Source organism: Pristis pectinata, chromosome 3, assembly GCF_009764475.1.
Source record: "Pristis pectinata isolate sPriPec2 chromosome 3, sPriPec2.1.pri, whole genome shotgun sequence".
NCBI classification, from domain to species: Eukaryota; Metazoa; Chordata; class Chondrichthyes; order Rhinopristiformes; family Pristidae; genus Pristis; species Pristis pectinata.
This window is the reverse complement of record NC_067407.1, coordinates 51,303,127-51,326,083: the sequence shown is the minus strand read 5'-3', so window position 1 is coordinate 51,326,083 and position 22,957 is coordinate 51,303,127. Positions and strand designations below refer to the sequence as shown.

The 22,957-nt window shown below is 39.0% G+C and overlaps 1 protein-coding gene across 2 annotated transcripts; it reads left to right on the top strand.

Moving 5' to 3' along the window:
• Positions 1-10,121: 10,121 nt before the first annotated feature.
• On the top strand, positions 10,122-19,323 carry lhx9 (LIM homeobox 9). Of its 2 annotated transcripts, none has more exons than XM_052011922.1 (5): positions 10,122-10,531; positions 11,296-11,498; positions 12,643-12,998; positions 15,224-15,426; positions 18,670-19,323. In XM_052011922.1, exons 1-5 carry the CDS (start codon positions 10,358-10,360, stop codon positions 18,724-18,726), a joined length of 993 nt encoding a protein of 330 aa, XP_051867882.1. In that variant the 5' UTR covers positions 10,122-10,357; the 3' UTR covers positions 18,727-19,323. The 2 variants fall into 2 exon arrangements, with proteins under 2 accessions (XP_051867882.1, XP_051867880.1); XM_052011920.1 differs by lacking the exon at positions 18,670-19,323 and adding an exon at positions 16,564-17,130.
• Positions 19,324-22,957: the final 3,634 nt, after the last annotated feature.

Sequence of the window (22,957 nt, the reverse complement as noted above, 5' to 3'; positions counted from 1 at the left end):
ATGTCATAAATATTAGACTTTGAGGAATTTTTGCAGATGCAGAAAGCAATCTTCCAGCACGAAAATATCACCTAGTCTTAGCTAGAGGGAACAGAAGTTGCTCAAACATCTGCTTTCAGAAATGGATTTAGTTGTAGTTCGATTGCTGTTACGCACGAACTCTGCCCTCCTTACTTTAATCCACAACCTTCCGGTTCTTATCTAGAACTCCAAACATGACAGTTTAATGACATTGCCCGAAAATAAATTAAACTCTATCTGATTGTAATGTCAGTTTCAAACACTCCTGGTAGAAGTTTGTAAGCACGTGGTAGTACTGGATTTATTTGAATTATTCGCTGTGAACATTTTTGCAGGCAGCTCGAAATTTCCTTCACTTTCGAAGATAGTCCTTAAAGGATTTCATTACTCACGACCCCGGTGTAGTGTTCAGTGAAGAAGTTTAGTCAGCGGCAGGAGAACTTATCAGTGGTCACAGTATGATAAAAGAAAAGAAAACGTCCTGTGGCGTTGATCTATGATATTTGAAGACATCAGCGACTGCTTAATCATTAAATGATAATCAGTCGAGAGAATTTTGTATTGGTCCCGTAATTGCCGAAATAAATGTATCGGGAAACTGTTGTTGACGAAGCATGTATGTAATTCTCTGTCAAAGGGATTACATGAAATTCAAGAAAATAGTCTGACATTATAGCCAGAAATCAAATAACAGATCGTATTGTGTCGCAAATAATCTCTTTAAATGTTAGGACGGGCAAAGTCAATACAATGTCATACCAGGGGACAATTTGCTGTTAAAGTTGAAAAGCGATTCATATTCTCTTTGTTCAGTTCCCATCCTAGCGTTTATTTAGCTAAATGTTTGACGATAGGATCACGGTATCGCAAATCAATGCTCCGAGCCAAAACGAATGCAATAAAATGTATCTGAATGCCATAAAATGTATCTGCAGTGTGGTAAGTATTGGAGGTATTGGACCAAATGGTGATGTCCTGCAGCCTTCGGACAGTTTTGTGAGAAGATTGTTTTTAATCGCAGTCATTACCTTCCCAACGTTTTTCAGTGACATCGTCAGTGAACACGATTACAAATGTAACGCCGAGATGTGCAGTCACGTGATGCCACCTACAATGAATCGTTCAAGTTCGTAGTTCATAGGTAAGATGTTACTTAACTGTAGCTGGTTTCCAATATACCATAGGTTTCGGTTTTTCTGGATGGCAAATATATATGCCTTTTTAAAAAAAATAGGTTTTATTCGCTTTAATAGACAACATTGCATCATACCAATCAATCATTAAAAAAATCTTGTTCAAGTCATTCTTTGTATCTGATCCGATGGATGCCTAACCTTAGACTTCTAGGTCATGTAACCATCCTGACACAGCAACCATCGATATGAAAGCGGTTATTAACCCTACGCGGTTTATGGCAAATAAAGAAAATCCTTGCATAATTAGCACGATAGAGGGATCTATTCCGTTGTTTTAAACATTTCAAATTGCTCATAACTAGCTAATTCAACGAGAACAATGTACAAGAACTTCATCACCAGTACTTCCCAAAGCATTTCATTACCAGATCACGCCGGTGTGGTGACCTATTCACTTCACTGTAAGTTCTGCAAAATATCACCAGTGTGTTGGAGATGTACCAGAAATAATCACTATTAGCGCCAGCAACAACTCTAAACTGCTATCACTTGTTTACAGTTAAATATTAAATCTGGCTCATTGAGGACGAATGCGAATGAGAGCAAGCTTTCAAAGTATATATTGAAAAAAAGACTTCTGAGGAGAAATGAGATGTAATGTATTAGTCGCGAATAGTTTCTGTGTCTCGGCAGCATGAATATCTGCAGGTCCAAATAAACTGTTTAGTTCAAAAGAAGCTGAAAACAAAAACAAGTTAAAGCCACCAAATAAAAAAGGTGCGATATTGACACTAGCCAGATTGGTAATATAGTGGCCAACAGAACTTCTTTGACAAGAAACTAACCAAATTAGATAGATTATAATTTGATTTTATTGTTACGTCAGGAAATATAAGCAAAGTACAAACATAAACTTAATGTAGAAACGGCGATATTTAACAGAACATAGCCTATTCTTTCCTGGAAACTATATTTTCTTTGTGTTTGTGAATTTGGTACAGGTCAATAAATAATAATAAAAAAAGCTGGTGGTTTGTGTTGGAGGCGGGTCAGGGATCGCACCTTCACGTCAGTTATATATTGAGCCCAGCGTTAAGACTGCGGGCACAATGCGGGAACGTCCTTAACAAGCAGCTCTTTTATTTTAATTAACAGGAGCAACCCGCTCGCCAGTCACAAGCTCAACCCCGAGCAGTGACAGGATAATTCCCACCGACTCCAGTCTCGGGCCAGCTTTCCAGCATCAGCATCCATTTTCCTGCTGGAACCGAACCGATAAAGGTAACGGTAAGTTGCACTTTTGAAAAATTTCCTATTTATTTTGGGAATGCAATTATGAGTCAGGCTCAACGTGCGGAATACTTGGTGCTTTCTTAACAAAGGGCATTAATATTTTCCCCTCTGAATTGCCTAGCAACGCGATTCAGATTCTCGAGAGCTGTAGACGCCGAATTCTGTGGGGATCTTGATTAATTGCAGGTATTGTTGAAAACACCTAGCCGGGTCACCTGCATCTTACACAATATATAATTGTTAGCTTTTGCAGACCCCAAAGCCTCCATCGAGTATTGTACCACTGCATTTTATGTGCTTGTACACTTAGAGGCTGAGTTTTTTTTAAATAAAAAGCAGTTCGCTTATTTTGCCAAGGACGCCCTAAAATGATTTTAAGCTCAAGAAACAAGACCAGTTGTTTCCAAGACTGGGCAAATAATAATCAGCAAAATAAAACTTAGTTTATTCTAAGCAACCTGAATCGGATGCAATTTCAAGTCACCTATTATTCACATATCTTGTGGAGATTCGTCCAATATTTGGTCATTAAAAAAAATAGTTTGGGAACCTCACTGGGCTTAAACATTCTATGGTTTGAGACCGTTGAATATTGCTAATATAATGATTCATTCATGCCATGGAAAACAAGTATGCCATGCCTTCAGAAACCTGGGCAATATGTAAACAAAATTATTTCACGACTTTTGGAGGGGCTGTGTAGTAAATATTGTAGTAAAAACAAATACCACGGATATTTACATTGCAAGATGTTCTTTAAATAACCAACTTTCGTAATTAGCTGATTTCGTCATGTTCCTGTGTTGGTTGTCTGATTAATTAATAGCAACGTTTTATAGTTAGGAACTTGTAAGACAGCGTGAGTTAAAGGGGGTTTACTGAAATGAATATGCCACACAGAACAAACATTCAGCGTGATCAGTTTACTGCAGAGCTAAGAGGTTTTTTTTCAATGGGGTGCGGCGGGGAGCGGTGGTGAGGGAGCAAGGAGGGGGTGGGAGTGCAGTTGTGGGGGTTGATGCTGGGATGCGATGGTGTCTGTATAGCATTATCAGCTCTTCTTCAACATTCCGTGGACATCATATTGTTATACACAACTTAACATTTATACAACTAAAACACAAAACGCGCGTATTAAAAGTACACATAGAGGAAATGTGGAACATTGTAGCTTCTCAAAAATCTGTGACAGTTATGTTAATTATTCTTTGAAATATATGAAGTGTATGCCAGGCCCCTATTTAAATATGGCACCACATTTAGCCTTTGTGTCTAGAGATAGCTCTTCCATTTTGGCCTTGCTTTTGCTCGCGGCTTTATCACGCACAACACCAACCTGTTCTTCCACAGAAATCAATTCTATTAAGATTAAGCCCTACTCCAAAGTATAACGTCTGGGGCTGAACACTTCAGCCAATATGTATGCTATTTTGTCCTATTAACAAACTTGATCCTATTTTTCACGGACAAGGCATAAAGATCAATTTTAACTTTTTTTTGTCTATGAATCCTCCGCGCGTTCCTTCTGGCCCATTTGCTGAAATAAAGCATGTCGTGTTTACTCGGATTCACCTGTTACTTAATGAGATTTCCCCTCACACTTTGGACAACTGCGATTGCCTCCGGAACTTAGTTGCAATAAGATTTTGACTAACCTTCTATCATAACGCTTTCGAATTGTTACTTTTCTATTTGTGCTATAAATTTGCACCTTGTTTTTTGGAGGACTATTACATTCGAAACATGCTTTAACCTATTTAGGATAGATTTACGCCGTCAATAGTATACAATTAAACGTTATATGTAAATCTATCTGAGCTGCTATACTTTCCATACTTGACATGCATTCACGCATAATTATTATTCTTAAATGTCAAAGTTGCCGTGGTGGTGAATATTACATTAAAATGTTAATGTAAGACCATGGCATTGAAACCAATGCTTCTTCTGAAAACATTATACATACTAAAAATCGTTCACGTTATAATTGGTTTATTCCGCAATTCATGACTCCTGAATAATACATACCCCAAAATAATTTAGTGATAGGAAATTCCAAAGTATTTCAGTTGCGTTTTAACTTAGGTGACCGTGACTTGTGGAGAAATGTTTGCACTGATGGTGTTTAAACTGCGTATGCAAGCTAAGCATTGAGATATGTTAAAACAGGTATATTAAAGCATCTGCAGTTTTAATGATGAAGCTGCAACTTTAATCGTGTTTGCATTCTCTACACTGCATCTGTTATTGCAGTGTCTGTCTTGACAACGTTTAGCTTGCACCGTTTCCCCGCCTTGGAATGCTAATTTAATTGCAATAAAGCTGGACATTCCCCCTCGAATTCACCTTTCCGAATATTCCTTTAGGGAACATCAATTACTGGGGAGCCAAAGGTAATATGTTATCAGGACAAAGGCTGACGTTTTATTCATGTGATCCAAATTAAAGTAGGAAAACGTTAAATAAGATATATTGCAACCTCCATATATTTGAAACATTAGCTCCTTCCATGTGACAATAACTATACCTTCTAAATAAAACTACACATACGAATGCTATATAATCATGTAATGGGTTTATTCTCCTAAGTATTTCTAAAACGCTGCTATGCCAGGAAAAAAAAATTATTATTCACTTCCTTACAAGCCTGGTTCCTAAGTGGTTTCTGCCTTCTGCAATGTATCTAGCTAATTTCCGCGCCTGTTATAATACAAAACAATGCCCAAAAGCTGTTGACTAAGAATTTGAGCACCAAACATAATCAGCCCACGTGTTGTGGCGACGTCCTGCCATTGACGCAGTTAACTTAATTTGTATTTCTGTGTTGTATACTAAGAACGTGCAAGGGTAAACTGTAAATTAAATAGAAGGTATCGATAAATGGAGCTGAGATAAATCGCATTTTAAAAAGTTATAATTTTAGAATTGCTGGATACCAGGATTACAAAAAAAAATCTGCTCTCCTTGTCAACAGCTCATCACCCCGTGTACCTTACTGCGCCTGATGGAGCGAACCAAGAGATCACATAATTAATTAAATGAATACAGATGTATGGGTTTAGCCATTTTTGAGTTATGTTATTGTACCCGGCCAATTACTGGTAATAGTGCCATTGAGCAGAGATAGATATGTAAATTTAAAAACGGTTTTCTTTCCCCCGAAATGGAAAAATAGCTCCTCAGCTCTTATGCACCTGCAGGTTTGCATAGAACTAGAGGAAGTGCATTATCCAACAAATGGAAAAGAAAGTACTCCAACTTCAGAGCATGTTAATTGAATTCATTCAATCAAGCTTGGGTTATGATTGAGCTTTTATCTGTCAGGTCGGGATGTACGGATAGAAGACTTTGCATCCATTCTTTATGCAGTGGCTCCGCGTTTAGAAAGCATTTATCGCTGTGTTTGTGGGCACCTTGGATCCGCGAATATGAATTGGAGAAATACAAAATGTGTTATTTTGGTATGCCAACCTGACATTGCTAAATCTACAAGGATAACTCGCCTTCAGGCGCATAGGAGATCCTAATATTTGATGTTTGTTTGAATCTACATAAGGTCCTCATTAGATAGTCGTTAATTAGAGTTAAAGACGTATTCATTAGTTGAATTTAACGGGCTCCTATTGGTTGGGTTTATTGCCTTAGAATAATATTTGCATATACCTACTTTATTTTCTCCATTAGTGTCCACATGAAATGGGAAAGAATGGAATTTAAACATTATAATTTTCCCCCTTCACCCCCCCCCCCCCAACACGCACCATTAAAAGGTTACAGTACAAAACTAATACATGAAAAGGTGAGATTTGACAAATAAGAAGTGCGCAGCAGTGCAAAATAAAATGTATTAGGTCGACTTCCAGCTCAGCTCTTAGAACTGTTCCATGTGTCAAGGGGCCATGAACTTAGAAGGGTGAAGAGGGGTCCGCTTGGTTGTAGCCTAATACAATAGCTTAATTCTGGAATAGTACTCATCCACAATATATTAGGTGCGATACGATCAGATAACATTGCATGCGATTAGATCACATAACAATATGCTGGGGGCGAGATCATGTAATGTATTCAGAACACCCAGACAATCTGTAATGACCATTAACAGATATTCTTCTCACATATAGCTCAATATATAATTTTCTCATTTTCTACCTTCGTTCAATAATCTAGTTTAAATTTATCTCGCGGACAATTTAGTGCGTATTTATACGTGGAACTTTTACTTCTCTGTTATCGGGAATCTGGTAGCAATGACAGACTCTTGTTTTAGAACTGAATTTTGCAAAATTATTGCAATGAAAATAATTGTCGATAACTATTAACATGTGACAGCAACATGAAAAACATCCTCAGGGATAATGGGGATTTCCTTTTGAGTATTTCTGCGCACATGTATAGCTATCACTGCTCTATTTATAAGCCATTGATTTCTGTACAAAACGGCTAATTGCATTACTTACAGCAAATAACAGCCCTGCTGCACATAGTATGGCGTGCCAGCAACAAACAAATCACTGCTTATTTCACTTGATTGACTTCATTTTCACATGAAATTGTGCCTTATGAGCTAAACTCTGGCAATCTGGCTAGTGTACGTACCCGCTAAGCAGCGCACACTGCTAATTGAATCTGTTTAAAAATAAAAGCTCCTCCATGTAATAAATGTTCAGCTTACAGCTGTAACTAAGGGACAAAGAGCGAGCTATCAGTTAATTTACAGGTACGATGCTGGCTACGAGCTTGCATCTTGCTGGGAAATTTAATCTGTATGTTTTGCACGCGATCTAACGGTTGTATGTGAGATCCCAAGGGAACTCGAGAAGAGAAACTCCATAGACAGGAACCCCCATACAGACCGGGATATAGGTGTGATCAAACACTCGGCAGCTGGCACGGCCAAGACTGGGGCTAAAACAGCTAGTCAGAGGATTTATTCTGAACCAATTAGTTTAAACCGTATATCAGGACAGGCATATGGGGTGTGAGGAAGAGGCAGAGGGAGGCAAAGACAGAAAGAAACAAAGACAGAGACGGAGAGCCGTGAGAGGCAGAAATGACAAAAGTGTTAGAGACAAAACTGAGTTAATCATATTAACAAAGTACCTAGCGGTAACTAAGTGCAGGCTTTTGACAACGAGTAAACATTTGCGAATGGGACACAGTGTAATTTTTAGTAACACACTCAGTCATTTTGAAATACAGTTAGCAATTCCGCAGAGCACGATTAAGTGTTGTCAACGAACAGAACCCAGTCTCCATGTAACGAGGAAATGGCCTGTTCCCTTGTCCCAGATCCTATCGCATGTCAATTGCACCTCGAAACTCTCAAAGTTCCGACGTTTTCGTAAAGGGGGCGTAATTTACCACATATTCAGAACAAAGTAGTCTAGATTTCGTGGGACGGAGAGGTACAGGTCCGTCCAATCGAATTCTGCGTTAAGGTGCATTTAAAACAGCATTACCTGATCGGTTAACTTAAAATCGCCAAAGAACGCCCACGGTATGTGGGGGTGGGGGGGGGGGGGGGAAATCCAGTCATGACCAATGCTTAGAATAATTCTCCTGTTGTGTGTCGTTTTTAATAATAAACTGCAAGTATGAAAAGCCACTTCAATATTCAGAACATTTTTTTCTGCATCGGTTTCGAATTGCAACTACAGAGCAACGGCATTAATATTTTTTCCAACAGTTGGAAGGTGCATGGCCGTGTCCCTTCAGACTCTGGGTGTGAGAATACAGGGAAAGGAGGTAGATTCAAACGAGACATCCGTATACCGCCTCATGATTCAGGGCCATGCTATTCATGTGCGTTTCAAGACTCTTCCCTTTCAAACTTCACTTTAACTCTAGACTGGATTGAAGATTGAGCTCTTTTGCCAAGGATTTGGAATTTGAGGGGAAAAATCTAGGCGCAAGACCCGAAATCCCGGGCTCTGAGGTGGATGATAAAATATAGATGACTGCACATGTGCTGGCGTAGGAATCCACAGGGGCCTGCCGTTGCCCATTTTCTAAACAGATTTGTGGTCACACCCTCTTGTAGCGTAGGCTTCCGCAGACAGATGTGGAGGCTTGAACTATGAGGTATCCCCAATGTTGCAAACGTTAGGGTCCGATTTGTTTCAGCGATCGGCGGAAATGACAGGACTCCTTCACGTATCATTGCAGGCTTGAGTAAATCCCTCGTGCCAATTGAATCATTACGAACATGTTAATGCTAGCGTTACTAAAGCCGTTCAAAGGTATGAAATATATAAGTTTATGTTGACTTTAAACGCACGTGCATTCTCACGCAGGCGCGCAGCGTCTCCAAGAAATTAGCTGAATGAAGTCCAACACACACACACACACACACACACACACACACACACACACACACACACACACACACACACACACACACCCTATTTAGCAGGAGATATTTTGTGACAAATTCCCATTCTCTTGACCACAGTCCTCTAAACAGTTTGACTTCAAACTGGGAATCAAAGAATGCTTGGCCGGCATTCTCAGTGTTTTCTCAGTTTAGAATTCCAACCATTTCAGTGGTTGTGGCCGGAGAGGGACTTTTCACGGAACAAACGGGTATCACAGGTCCCGGCCCTCCGCATTAATGCTTCTATCATAAGTATCATACATTCATAAACGGGAACACATATCCCTATAGATAAAAAAGGAAAACTTTTAAAAATATATAACGGGTCAAGTCAAACCCCTCCCTTTCTCATGCTATTTAACTTTGTGAAATCAATGCAGTCCAGATTAGCCCTCACTTTCAAAAAGCAGTGCTCCGGCTTGAGGGGCTATTAGTGAACTATGCGATGACGTGCTAGTTGAGCTGAACATTTTGCAAGCTCCGTCTGTCCAATGCTGGCAGCGGCCGCTGATTTTCACAGTGGAGCTGTCACTCTGCGTGACCACACACAATAAAATGCTTTGAACTTCGGCACAATACTGACCGGAGAAATGCGCGGTTGTTCTGACTTGCTTTCCAGACCCAACTGACCTTTAAATTCATGGGAGGGGAGAGGAAGCAAGCTGGTCCACTTTGTGCCACACTACCAACATTGAATTTTAAATGTAGACCATCAGCAAGCAACTTTAATATCACTTATGCTTTTTAGAAAGTATCTGAACTTAACCAGCTTGATCTAACTAAATTGTTGTTAAAGGCGGTGCGCTTTATCTTTTACAAGCAAAGATCGTGGTTGTTGATTAATGTAGCATTCTCTTTAAAATGAACTGCTTTCGTTTTTCGCATAAAAGACACTTCTCCTGTACAGCTTGTATTGCTGTTTTCACAAAGCAAAGCAAATATTTTTTCCAAAAAAAAATCGAAATGCATTATCCTATTCAAGAATACCTGTTGCTCCGAAGATAATAAAAAGGACCCTCAGATTTCTCGCGTTACCCAATCGGGAAGTCGCGTTAACTAACCACATTGGAAAACCAAACCCGCCTGGAGTTGTCATTGACCGTCCGTCAATAGCCAATGAAAAGAGTATGACAGGGTTTTGTAATGAAAAGGATTAGGTGGCAGTCTATCGAACTCCTCCTACCAAATTATCCCACTGTGCCCTGGCGAGAGGCAGCGACAAATAGGCAAAACTGTGAGCTCCCAACCAGTAAGCTGCAATCGGATCAGCAAGGACTTGAGCTGAGGAGTCAGGGGAATGCTGCTAAAATCACCCTAACATTCTTGTTTACCCGTTATTTAAAACCAGTCTATAGGGACGGCCTCTCTCAGAAACCTTGGCACTGCATGATCCCCGGCAGCAGCCAGTAATGACCATTTCCCCCGCCCGCCGAAGATTTTGACGTGTTGTGTTCTCCCCGTTAGAGACTCTCGGTTTATTTTTTGTTTTAATTGTCTTGTGGCAGTTTGTTCCATGGTTTAAGTCGGGGTCTGTATGGAAGTGCTAAGAGCCAGGTCCGTGGAAGACACGTGTACTTTCCGTCAATCAGCAATGCTTTTTCACGGAATCTCTGGGGGAGAGATCCAGGGAATCATGGAGGAAATGGAAAGGAGATCCAAGACGGATTCCCGTCTGGCCAAAGGAGTCCAGATGAACGGAAGAGAAACGGTAAGAGCGAAAACAACAGCCAGACCTGTTTATTTTTTGAAACACGGACAATTCATTTACTTCTTCAGTCCTGAAGTGTTTCTGTATTGAGAGACTCAGTTAAGCGTATTTCTTTCTTTTTTTATATAAAAAAAATCTGTTACATTTAATGTACGAAAGACAGGGTTTTAGTACATCGCAGCGACAAAAAGATCTTTGTGTCTGCTGGCCAATTTGCTTTGGTGAATAAAGCTACATATGAAAAATTAAATTGTAGCAGAAAAATATGCAGATAATCAATCGCCTTGTGAATTTACGTAGGTTCCTACTCTATGGGGTTATTCCTCCACACACATCGAATAACAAGTGCGTTATAACCAATGAATTAAGTATCAATACACTTGCCGATTTAACTTTTTAGTATTGCCGAATGGAAATCGTATTTACAAACTAAATACGATTCGCAAAAGGAAATTACGCTTTATTCAAATACTCGCCAGTAAGATTTGTTTCAATAATTGCGAATAACGCCTGAAAGATTTAGCAGAGTAACGCTTACTTTATCCTGTGTTGTATAATGTAAAATATGATAACTCGTGATGCTTAACGGCTACAGTGGAGACAGCAAATTAAACATAAAATTTACTGGCTTACTTAAGTCTTTATGCAAATCGTTGGACTCTTCCTGGTAACATTCGCTTACTGTTTATTAGTCTTGTGTGCACATTTGTTCATGGTGACGTTTCAACTTGACATTAACCGGCTTTTAAAATCTCTGCTTCCAGACCATGCCTTCTATTAATTCGGATAAACCTGCCTTGTGCGCCGGCTGCGGTGGTAAAATAGCTGATAGGTATTACCTGCTGGCTGTAGACAAACAGTGGCATCTAAGGTGTCTAAAGTGCTGTGAATGTAAACTCGCTCTGGAGTCAGAATTAACTTGCTTCGCCAAGGACGGCAGCATTTACTGCAAGGAGGATTACTACAGGTAATCAAACACACTTGTTTCAGGTTCTGAAAACAAATCGTGCAGATTGTTCTGCACATGAAGATTACTAACGCACGACTTAACTCTATCAAATTAGGGTCCGGCTTTCTCTGCTGATTTGCAGTAAGCCGTATTTATTTTCCAGCGAACTACTAAGCAGTTCGGTATTACAATTCGCCATGTAAAGACAACTGGTTATTTCTTTATATTTAAACAGATTCGGAAGTTGGCGCGGTCACCAATAGACAGCCGCATTAATGGGGATTTGCCGTTAAAACAGACGTGAAATGATTGCGGCGGTTTGACAGGGAAGCTGTGCTTTTTACTTTCTTTGTTGTAGGCCTGTACCCGGCCCAGGGAAAGAATGCAGCTCTGTAAAATGTAACTCTGCTCTTTGTTTACTAATTATGAAGCCACAACTGTACGTTTGTCTGTCTTATTGAGAGGTTGAGCTTTACAATAAAAAAAATCTGGGGTCAGTGGAATCCCAGAGTGCTACAACAGAACGTTACAAACGTCAACAGACATAAATGAGTTCCTATTCTTTTAATTATGTGAGTAGGAAACCATCGCATTTATAATGGAACGCATTGAGGCCCATTTTGCTCTATAGTTCCTAACATGCGATTTTTAATAACATTGAAATGAAATCAGTCAACATTCGTTTCATAATCTGATTTGTTTTGCCTGATTGGATCAATCGGATTTTTAAACTTGACTATAAAAAAGGTGGCCAACACAATTACAGAGAGGAAAGACTCCAAGTAGTGTGTGCAATCCATGTCCCTATGACAAACTTAGTTAACTGGTTAATTTGTTACTCAGCCCGTTTACTAACACATGCACAGACAGACACGCGCGCACGCGTGCACATAACATACATGGACAGATTTATACAGGCAGGATTTAACACGGACCAATTTGCTAAACTTTTATAAAATGAACTCGAGTTCGTGTTGTCCATGTAATCATGGTCTTTAAATTGGAAGGAAAAGTTGAAACGTGTGGTTAAATACGAATAGATCAAAAATTTAATAACATACAATTTATTGTTGTTCTTTGACAGTTTTGAGGCTGGAAATGCATTTTCATCCAGTGCAGAAATGCACCTTATTTCTAAAGGTTGTGTCCTTTGTTTTTGCAGAAGATTTTCTGTGCAACGCTGTTCCCGCTGCCACCTCGGAATATCTGCCTCTGAAATGGTTATGCGAGCCAGGGACTCAGTTTATCATTTGAGCTGTTTCACGTGTACAACTTGCAACAAAACATTAACCACAGGCGATCACTTTGGCATGAAAGATAATTTGGTTTACTGCAGAGTTCACTTCGAGTCCCTGGTGCAAGGAGACTATCACACGCAACTGAACTACACGGAGCTTGCTGCAAAGAGCGGGGGGCTCGGTTTGCCTTATTTCAACGGAACCGGCACCGTTCAGAAAGGAAGACCCAGGAAAAGAAAGAGCCCTGCCCTAGGAGTTGATATTCCAACTTACAACCAAGGTGGGGAAAGATATTTTTAAAGAAAATGATGTGTTAAAAATAATAGTAATGAAAACGTGTTAAATATTGTGGAAAATACCAGCTGCTAGATAATTTGCCCATTATACATCCCCTTGTCAAAGAATATCTTCAACTTCTAAAATTGCCTTAACATATAACGACCAGAGTGATATTTCCAATGAGTTCGCAAACCAACAGATAATATTTCAAAGATCCAGTCCTAACTTAGAACCTGCTGCCAAAGAAAGTGCGAAGTACGATATAGAAGTGCTTCATTTTTATACATCGTATTATACAAATTCCTCATGAAAAAATATTCTTAGAAGTGGAGCCCTTGTTATCCATATCAGTTTCTTTTTGGCAAACCTCCGAGGTATTTGCTTTCTTTAACTGATGGAATCTTACACTTCAATGTTCTGTTTTTGGTGGTTCCGAAACCGTTCCGTACATTTCGATTTTTCGTGAATACAACTGGACATGATTTCATTTATTTCGACAAAAAAACGCTTTGTAGATGTCCCACACACTGAACCCAATTATATACTAGTTCATTGCGTTCCTTTGTAGATATTTCTTAATTGCGATTTTCTTCAAAGCAGTTTGGCGCGTTCGCTAGATTTTGATGTTCAAATGAATGGAAGAAGAATCACGTAATCTGGAGGTTAATTGTTTTGTGTTAATTAGACGTGACATAGGAATCCCTGGTTTCCAGTCACGCATAAATCACCCCTGCGAGATCAAATTGTGTCGTAACTTGAAGTACCATAACCCAATACACTCATTGGTATATTCCTTTGCCGTTATCATTCATTTTCGACTAAAGCAAAATAATATATCGCTTTAAATATCATTCATTTCGTATTGAAGCATACTTGACAGGAAGAAAAGTTTTTTTTATTCACTACGCGTAGAACCCACTATCCACTTTGTACGAAAATCATAATATTCATGTGGGTTTTTTTTAATGATGACATTGTAGGAGATCCTTATTACTTTTAAAGATGGACTTGAAAATATCTAAAACAAATCGATTGTTTCAGTAGTTCATACTAATTTCTGCGTATGTAATTGAAAATTCGAACCACTTACCATGCATGTTATTCTCTATCCAATGAAAATGAAGATGGGTTTGATTCAACTCATGAAGGCTGTTTAATGAGATACATGTGATTCATAGGGGTGGAAAACTGTCGATGTTGGTTTGGATAGAACGCTACACAAATATTTTCCCTTAAAACAGGAATGTTATTTGTTTTAAGATATTTTAAATAAAACTGCACCCGGTATTTCTCTGGCCAGAAAGGTCTCCTTGTTGCACCAATTATTTGTACCCTTTTAAAGAGAACACTCTAAAATCTGAAAATTAGACTTGTGCTAAAATCACCCTGGTGTGAATTGGGTATATGGCTATCACCCTGAACAGTTTGTGTCATTGTAAAATTATTTGTAAACGACAAGTACTATAAAACTTTCGGATAAAAAGTCACAACATGCAACAATTCTACCCATTTGCTAAAAAGTATAAGCTTTTTTGACGTGTGGGGTCGACTTTAATTTTTTACATATAGTTTGAACGATATGTAATTTTTAAATAAGAGTTTTATTGAGTTCAGCAACATAATGGGCAGAAAACGACTTTCGATTTCCAAACAAAGTATCTTCTTGCATTTAACAGTAAGGGCACCAAACATTCACTTGGATTAATAAGTAAACACGTAATAATAAATTATGATCAAATTATTTATTGTGGTAATTAGTTTGGGATTGCACTAGCAAAACTTTTATCAATGGTGGACGCACTCAGTTAAATTAAATGCAGCAAACGTACTTAACGAAATTGATTCCTCCCATGGGTTTGGTATCAAACATGTTACTCCGCACAAGCACAAGGCCATTGCCCTTTGCGTTAACATTATTTGTAATGTAATATTTTGAGGAGAACTTTTTAAAACGTCGAAATCCTTGAGAGCTTGATAAACTTTATTATGGGTAGAATAGAAGGTGGCTTTAACAAAAATCCAGGTATGGTACGGCTAACAGAAGCTGTATCACAATTGATATTGAGAACAATTATATCATTATATAGAAACACAATTTTCAGGGATAAGGGTTTAGCGCCATCTAGTGAAGATAAGCAAATGAAAGAAAGTGCACACGAGCAGTGGGTGTAATCCTCAGTGTGAGAGGTAATTAATACACAGCACGGTTGTATTTGTGAATCCTAGGGTGCAATGAAAACGACGCTGACCATTTGGACAGGGAGCAGCAATCGTACCCGCCAACCCAGAAAACCAAGCGCATGCGCACATCCTTCAAACACCACCAGCTTCGCACCATGAAGTCCTACTTCGCCATAAATCACAACCCAGATGCGAAAGACTTAAAGCAACTTGCTCAAAAAACTGGGCTCACCAAAAGAGTTTTGCAGGTAAGAGGCATTCATATTTATAAAGAAGATTTAAGCCCTATTACCCCCGCTCCCCTCCTTAATTTTCTGTAGTTACCAATGAGAGAACTCTCTCAATTCAAAGTACTGACACATGAACAGAGTAACATTTAATAGAGACAAATAAGTTAAAACAAGAACAGAAATAGTTATGGGGGCTGTATACCACGAGGATTTACAGTTGAGAGTCAATGTCTATGTTTCATCCACTCTCAAATATATGTTAGATTATTTGTCCCAGTTTGTTAGCACCTTGATTGGTTTCAGTTACACTGAGAAATAGACTATTGAGTATCAAGATAGGGTGAACACTTCAACACTCAGGCTTTGAATACACAACTCAGAACGAACAGTTCATCCAAAACCTCAGAACTTCTCTAAAATGACAATTCTCCAAACTTGCTAACCACTAGAATAAAATACAATTCCAATCGGCGCCCATTTCTCATTGTTAATTAATGTCTCAAAATTGACTATGATATTAAATAATAGGATCTAATGCACGATACATATGAGCAATCGGGAACAGCCGCTGACACAACGATTATCGGAAAATCAACTCAAGTATGGCAGCTAAGAAAAGGGAGATACTGATTCGTTTCATTGCCCGAATTGATTAAATTTGCCGTAGGGCCGTGGATCACTTCATGGGCTATGGAACTGAGAGAGGCTGGGGGTGGAAGGGTGGGGGGAGGGTTGTTTATCGGGGTAAATAACTGGAGCACCCTGGAGAGCTTTCACCACTTCCTCACACACTAGAATTGCAATGATGGTGGATGCAACATACGACTCGAATAAACTCATTTTACATTTTAATAATTTTAGTTCATAACTCGTTAGGTAAACAGTTTTATTTGTGTACGATTGTTATGAACATAACTAGCATTGTGTAGGCGAATCAATGGTATTAAATGTTACCAGTTTCTGTTTGCATTGTCGCAATCAGCATCCCCAATCCATTTAATGCTGATCTATTTAATTAATAGTTTTAGCTGTTTAAATAATTTATCTATCTATATATCTATCTATATATCTATATATATAGCAATAATTTGTGGATTGTGATTAGATAATAGCATCAAAAAATCGGTAAAAAGATTACATGGGATTGGTTTGCAGGTTTGGTTTCAAAACGCAAGAGCCAAATTCAGAAGGAACCTTTTGCGACAGGAGAATGGGGGTGTTGATAAACCTGACGGCACAGCACTGCCCGCCCCGCCCCCAGCAGACAGGTCCGGCGCCGCTCTAAGTCCAAGCAGCACTTCGACCACTTTAACAGACTTGACCAATCCCACTCTGTCAGTAGTGACGTCTGTGACCACTAACCTGGACGTGCACGAATCCGGGAGTCCGTCACAAACTACCTTAACGAACCTTTTCTAATATTTTTAGCAGATTCCTTTACAACAGAACAAAAATCCCTGGGAAGTAAAACAAAAACAAATCCTGTTGTTGTGTAGGATGATTTTGTTAAATAACTGATATGAATATATATATTTTTTGTTTATTGACGAATTCTAGTTTACAACAGTAGAGAAAAAAAGCAGTTTACAAAAAAATAAATGTCAATGGACTGTGCAGTGGTGACTGCGCATGCTGGAATAGAATTCCATTTCCAATGATATCTTCCTTCAGGCTTCCAGATTAAAACGTTAAAGATCCATCAATCTTACACTTTTAAGTTTCCCTCTACGCTGGTCATGTAAACATACTTTTTCCTTCATTTCTGCTGAGCGTGCTCACCATGTACTAAGGATGCCTCTGCAACTGCAGGGTTGTCTTAGGGAGAGAGAGATAAATAAGAAAACGAGCCCAGTTTTAATAGAGCCAATCCCATGCGCACTCACCAGTGAACATCTGTTCAGCCTACGCGTTATTGTCATATGTACCGGTACTAACAATAATTAATAAAACTCGCCAAGATTTTAAAACATACCGTTCTTGGAAGAACGGAACATGGTACAGGATCTTCTTTTGACCAAGTGGGATCCATCACAGCTTTATCATGTGCCTTATGATATTTCTGAAGAAAGTCTGTGACGTGGTGTAGATTCGTGTTTCCCTTGTTTGGAGAGAGAGAGAGAGAGAGAGAGAGAGAGAGAAATCAATGCCCTTCTGACACCTCACAAGTTTTGTATTGTTACCTCTTTTTCTGAAAACTTTTTTTTTGGGAAAACTGTTAAAAAACGGCATTTACATTTGTCCTCGAAGGCAAATATGAACACTGTCTCACTAGAGTAGTTGGTATTCCCGATGTTAAGTGCTGAAAAGTACGTTCGAGGTCCTTCTGTTGATCTTCGTGTTTATGATTAGTACAGTAAGTGGTTTGATGAGATTGTTGATGTTACTTTGTTTTAAAATGAATACACTGTACAGGCGCGTTCTCCCCTTAAATATTTATGGACCAAACGTTTGTGATATCTTATTAAAATTGTGTGATTAAAGCAGTTTGTTTGATCGTTTTCAGTTTAGCCTTATTTCATGCGGCGTTTATATTATGATAAGTTCCTCATGCTGTGTCTATGTGAATTGTGTATGGACGAGTGACCTTATGTGTGAAACTCGTTTGAAACCAGAAAAATTCGGTAATAATACAAAAGGTGGATGTAGAGACATAACACCATTTAAAATAAATAAATCAGGATCTAAACATTTTATCAGTTCAAGCAGAAAGCACTAATGTTATAAAAAGTGCCTGAAATGAATACACAACACATAAAGCTTCTTTCAGAAGTTATAGATTGTATGTTTGTACCAGCATTGCTTTTCAACGATCTCTATTTTTTCAATTGTCTATTTACGACTCTAGAATGGCCACTTATTTAAAATAAATGAAAGATGTTTCAGGGACAAAAACATAGGAAACAACTGTGCTTTAACACAGCAAATGAAACACGACTGTATATAATCAGGAAGAAAGTGTGCAAATAAGGTCAGGTTGTTGATGAGAGATACCCAAAATGGCTTAGAATTTAAATACTTGCTCCAGTAGGTTAAGGACACCACAATTTTTATTTTAAAGGGGAAACTAAATCAACAGAACCTATACAAATTCAGGGAAAACTAATGCCAAAACAGTCAAAGTCCAAACAATGTAAATTTACCTTTTCAAAATAGTTTTTCACGAAACGTTAGAAATATTTTCCTTGTAAAAACATAACAAAAAGACCCCGAAAGGACAGGTTGCTCTGTAGTTTAATAAACTGTTACTATGATTTCTTTCAGGGAGAACAAATCTTGGGGCATTACAGCCACACTTCCCGACGTTTGAAAATTCCCTAGGTATTTTAAGAAGGGGGAAGGTTGATCGGAATTCAACATCAGTGAAGACAAAGACTATATTAACACACAATTAAATATCCTAAAACTTTACTCAGATACATAACTACAATAAGACTCCAAAATGTCATTTGCTTGAATGTTTAAGCTAATGTAGGACGCAACGTGTTGTATATTTTTTACTTTTAAGCTATCAGTGGACATACATGTAGAGAGAAGATAAAGTATGCGCTGGACTTTGAAAGAATTAGGATGTGGTTAGGACAGGCCATTGCACAGTCAAGCTGACCAATAAATTAACATTTTTTTCGGAGATCAAACGCAGCGCTTTGTCTGTATTCTACGATTCTGAGTGTATAATTAATTTGATATCCATTTGTAATGTGGAGACTTGGTTATGATTATTATAAGCGACATTCTTATGAAAGGGATTATCAATGTTAAGGTATTTTGAGTCTAAATTCGCAAACCCTTCGAGCCCACAGGCTACATTTTGGTATTTCTGGTTGTAAATCAAAATTGAGAAACATTGTGCATGCTATGATAATACTTTCTCTAAATTCTTTTAATTATCAAAGGGTCGGATGTAATATTGTCAGTACTGTTCTTGGGTGATGTATACATTTTCATTGGTTGATGTTAATTGTAATAAACAGCTTTCAGTATTGAACACATTCGCCTGCTTAATGCAACAAATGAGTATCTTCTCTCAGAAAATTTGTCCTTTTTATACAAGATTTCTCACGGACTGAAATCACTTACCCTTTTAATAAATTGTTATCTTCCTTTATATTCAACTGATTAAATTTGTTGGATCAATTATACGCAAAGCACGCTCCCCCAGCCCCTTCAAAGTCTATTCCGTGTTTTCCAAGATTAAAATGGAAAATTTGGACACCATCGATAATGGGGGATGCGGTGGAGCGATTTCCCATTGAAGTTGTTTTGGGGAGATTTCCCACGCAATCATCACGAAAGGTATCATGCTTAAGGGCGTCACCATGCGATACATGTGACTCAAGGCTGTTTCTGTTTTAATAAGTAACTTGTATTAAAAAGCATTTTGTAAATTCCTAAAGTAAAGACGAGCAACAAATCGGAAATAAAAAAAACAAAGGGAACCCGAGGGGCTGTGCTATTTTGCTTTAAAATGCTTTAGAACATTTACCAGGAAACGGAATGTTTCTTCATTGCAAAACAAAACATGCTGAGCAGCGAGACACATTTCACATACATTTATGTTTAAGTCTAGTGTAAAGATGACATGTCAGCTAAGTATCCATACAAACCAGCTACCCATGATTTCGTAACGAACATGGCCATATTGGTACATTACCTACTGTCCAGAAAAAAGAGTCCAAAACGCAGCTGTATTGTGGAAAACAACGTGGTCCAGATCAAATATCGTTTTCTGTAGTTCATCAATTATGTAAACACATTTGAGACTGTTACAGTTATTTGTGTTTGAAAAACTTGCGTAACACAATCAAAAATAGTTTAGCGCTTGCTGGCGGTAAGAAATTGGAAAAGAATTGTCATTGTTTTACACATAATACACTGCATCTTTAAAAAAAAGTTGTTCTTTTTGAATTCAGTCCACGTTCATCCTGGGATAACTGTTCTTCACGTCGGTAACATATCTAATAGTTGGCGATCCTGGGTGGCTCTCCGTTGGAAACTAAACTATTTGGTACCTTTTTATAACAAATCAAGTCGAATTGGCCCGTGGCTTTAATAAGCCATATATACCAAAAAGGGCCAGATTTAAAACAAAACGGAAGATCCCGGAAGTAAGCAATATGCTCGCCAGCATTTGAAAATAGGATGTTAACAAAGGAAACTCAGATGCTTAGAGTGAAAGTTAGTACAAATGCAATGAGGATTATTTTTGCAAAAACATGCCGCTGACAGGATTGCAGTACAGCACTTACATGGTGTTCATTTAAAGCAGTACTATTCTCTTTTACCACATTTGAACAGCAAAAACTGAAAGGACAGTATTCAATGCTTGCTATTATTAACGTACATATTTCGAACATTTCCTAGTCTCTGGCGTGCAAGTATTTGATTCTCATGGTGTCAGGCAGGAGATCAAACGGTTGATTCCACTGTTTTATGTCACAGCGGTGCAATGCAAGAATAATAACTTTTGGGAATACAGTACACCACAATACCCATTATCTTTTATAACATCGTCATTCCGAAATAGATCTGAAATGGTAAAGAAAAATCAAAGACTTGTCCGGTTTGATTTTCCCTGTTGTAGACAACTAACTTCACGTTCCTTGCTTTAGACATTTCCCTGAGCTAATAGTTTTACGACTTTTTGTGTTCTGAACTCTGTCTTTCAGAAGGTTAAATACCACAGTCTTTCCAGTGAGCGTTGTTCAGATGAGAGGGCAGTCCAGTGAATAGGAAACTTTTTTCTCTACAGCTTGCAAAAGGGACTAACCTTTGAAATCAAACATGCGCAATAGTTGCGGACGAGTGGAAGACATCTGTGACAAAGGCCCGCTGCATTAAAGATTTTGCAAATATCTGGGAATGCCATTGCTTGGGTCAGTTTTCTGGACCAGTGTTTTCCCGGATAGTTTCCTAGATCAGCTTAATGTCACAATGCGACAAAAAACACACACTCCGAGAGGCCTTGGCCCAGTCACAATGAACGTCTCTCCAACCATTGATTGCACCAGCAATTCAGGCACAAGAACTAATCTTACTTTCTATATGATATTCTTACACACCGTACGGGAATAAGGAAGAAAGAAGAGTTTATATTTTATTTTCCATCACACAGAACGATTAATTGTTGATTTTTAGATTTTCATCTGTATCGTACTACAAGTTTATTTTTCAGATTTACTCTATCAGTTATGGTGCTGGGAATAAAACACAACTCCATGTCCCTGTAAGCCTTCTCTCGCCTTTCCAGAAGTAGATGAATAGGATTTCCTCCTTCAAAGAGGCGACGGGAAAAAAATCAGCTGAAGATAGTTCCACCAAAAAAAAACGAGCGGACAGAGTCTGTCACAAGCACCGGCTGTAAATTTCGAACAAAAACTGGCTTCCAAAGTTCAGCAAGTCTTTAGCAGGAAATTGCGTTTTATTCCCACCGGTGCATTGTGAGACCAGCGTAAAACTCTGAAGAAAGTCATTCATTTCCGAGCAGTCTCTATCCAGCAGCTCACAGAGTGACGGGCCGCTTGCGGCGTGCAGGAGCCGGTACCTGACATTTAACGAGAGGTTTGGGACTCCTGTGTGACTACATCAGAGGAATGCTTCTCACGTTTGGGCTCAAGTAGACTCCACCTGACCACCCTGTACAGAGAGAAGGTTGTGGGGTTGGTCTGGGAGGTTCTCGGCGCGCACTCGTTTCTCATCCAGAAGATGTAGGACAAGATAATCTTGGTCAAATTGACAGGAAATGCGGAGCTAACCAGAAGAGCAGTAGTCAAGGGAACTGCTCCTGCGCTTGGCCGAGATGGGAAACCACAGGTCGAAGCTGACATGGAGCCGTACACCTGGGGTGGAAGCATCTGCTAAGCGTCACTACCCTTTGAGGTCCTCCAAAGTCACTGGGCACAGGAGTGTTTGGTGGACAGGGGAAATGATATCACTTTAAGATGCAGGCGTCTTTACATAACATTGGGACATTTTTAAAGCAACAAAAGCAATAGGCAGGGTGCAGATTCCAGCATCTGCACTCTCTAGTGCCGACATTTTTGAAGGTTGCTTTTACTTGTTTCTATTGAGCCAATGCAATTTCCTCCGAAGATGAAATAAAATCAAATAACATTCAATTTGTAAGTCTTCCGGAGTGAAATGTGCCTCCCTCAAGTGACTTGCTATTATTATTATGCATCTTGTTTCATACATTGCGCAACAAACTTTTAAGTCAAGTTAGCTTCGTTTAGATGCTGCCCCTTCACCCCACCGCTAGCCTTTGAAGCTGGAATGGGGAGGGTAACTTGCAATCAGAACCTGACCTGCCTCTGCAATTAAGCAAGGAGACTCCCTCCTCCACCCACATCCCTCTCCCCCTCCTCCCGGCGTCAACCGAAAACACCGCACCAAATTCTCCAGGATACGACTTCATTTCTGCTGAGCACTTCCATTTAATGACTATAAAATATTTAGATGGGCGTTGGGGGAGGAGTCAGGTTCAGCCACAACAGGAAAAAGTGCAATGACGTGCGTCTCTTCACTTTCTAATTGGCCTGTGAGGACCAGGAAA

Coding starts and splice junctions, on each gene's coding strand:
- lhx9 (XM_052011920.1), top strand. CDS start 10,358: ATGGAAGTGCTAAGAGCCAGGTCCGTGGAAGACACGTGTACTTTCCGT. Junction 11,499..12,642: donor TGCAAGGAGGATTACTACAG/GTAATCAAACAC, acceptor TTGTTTTTGCAG/AAGATTTTCTGTGCAACGCT. Junction 12,999..15,223: donor TATTCCAACTTACAACCAAG/GTGGGGAAAGAT, acceptor TGTGAATCCTAG/GGTGCAATGAAAACGACGCT.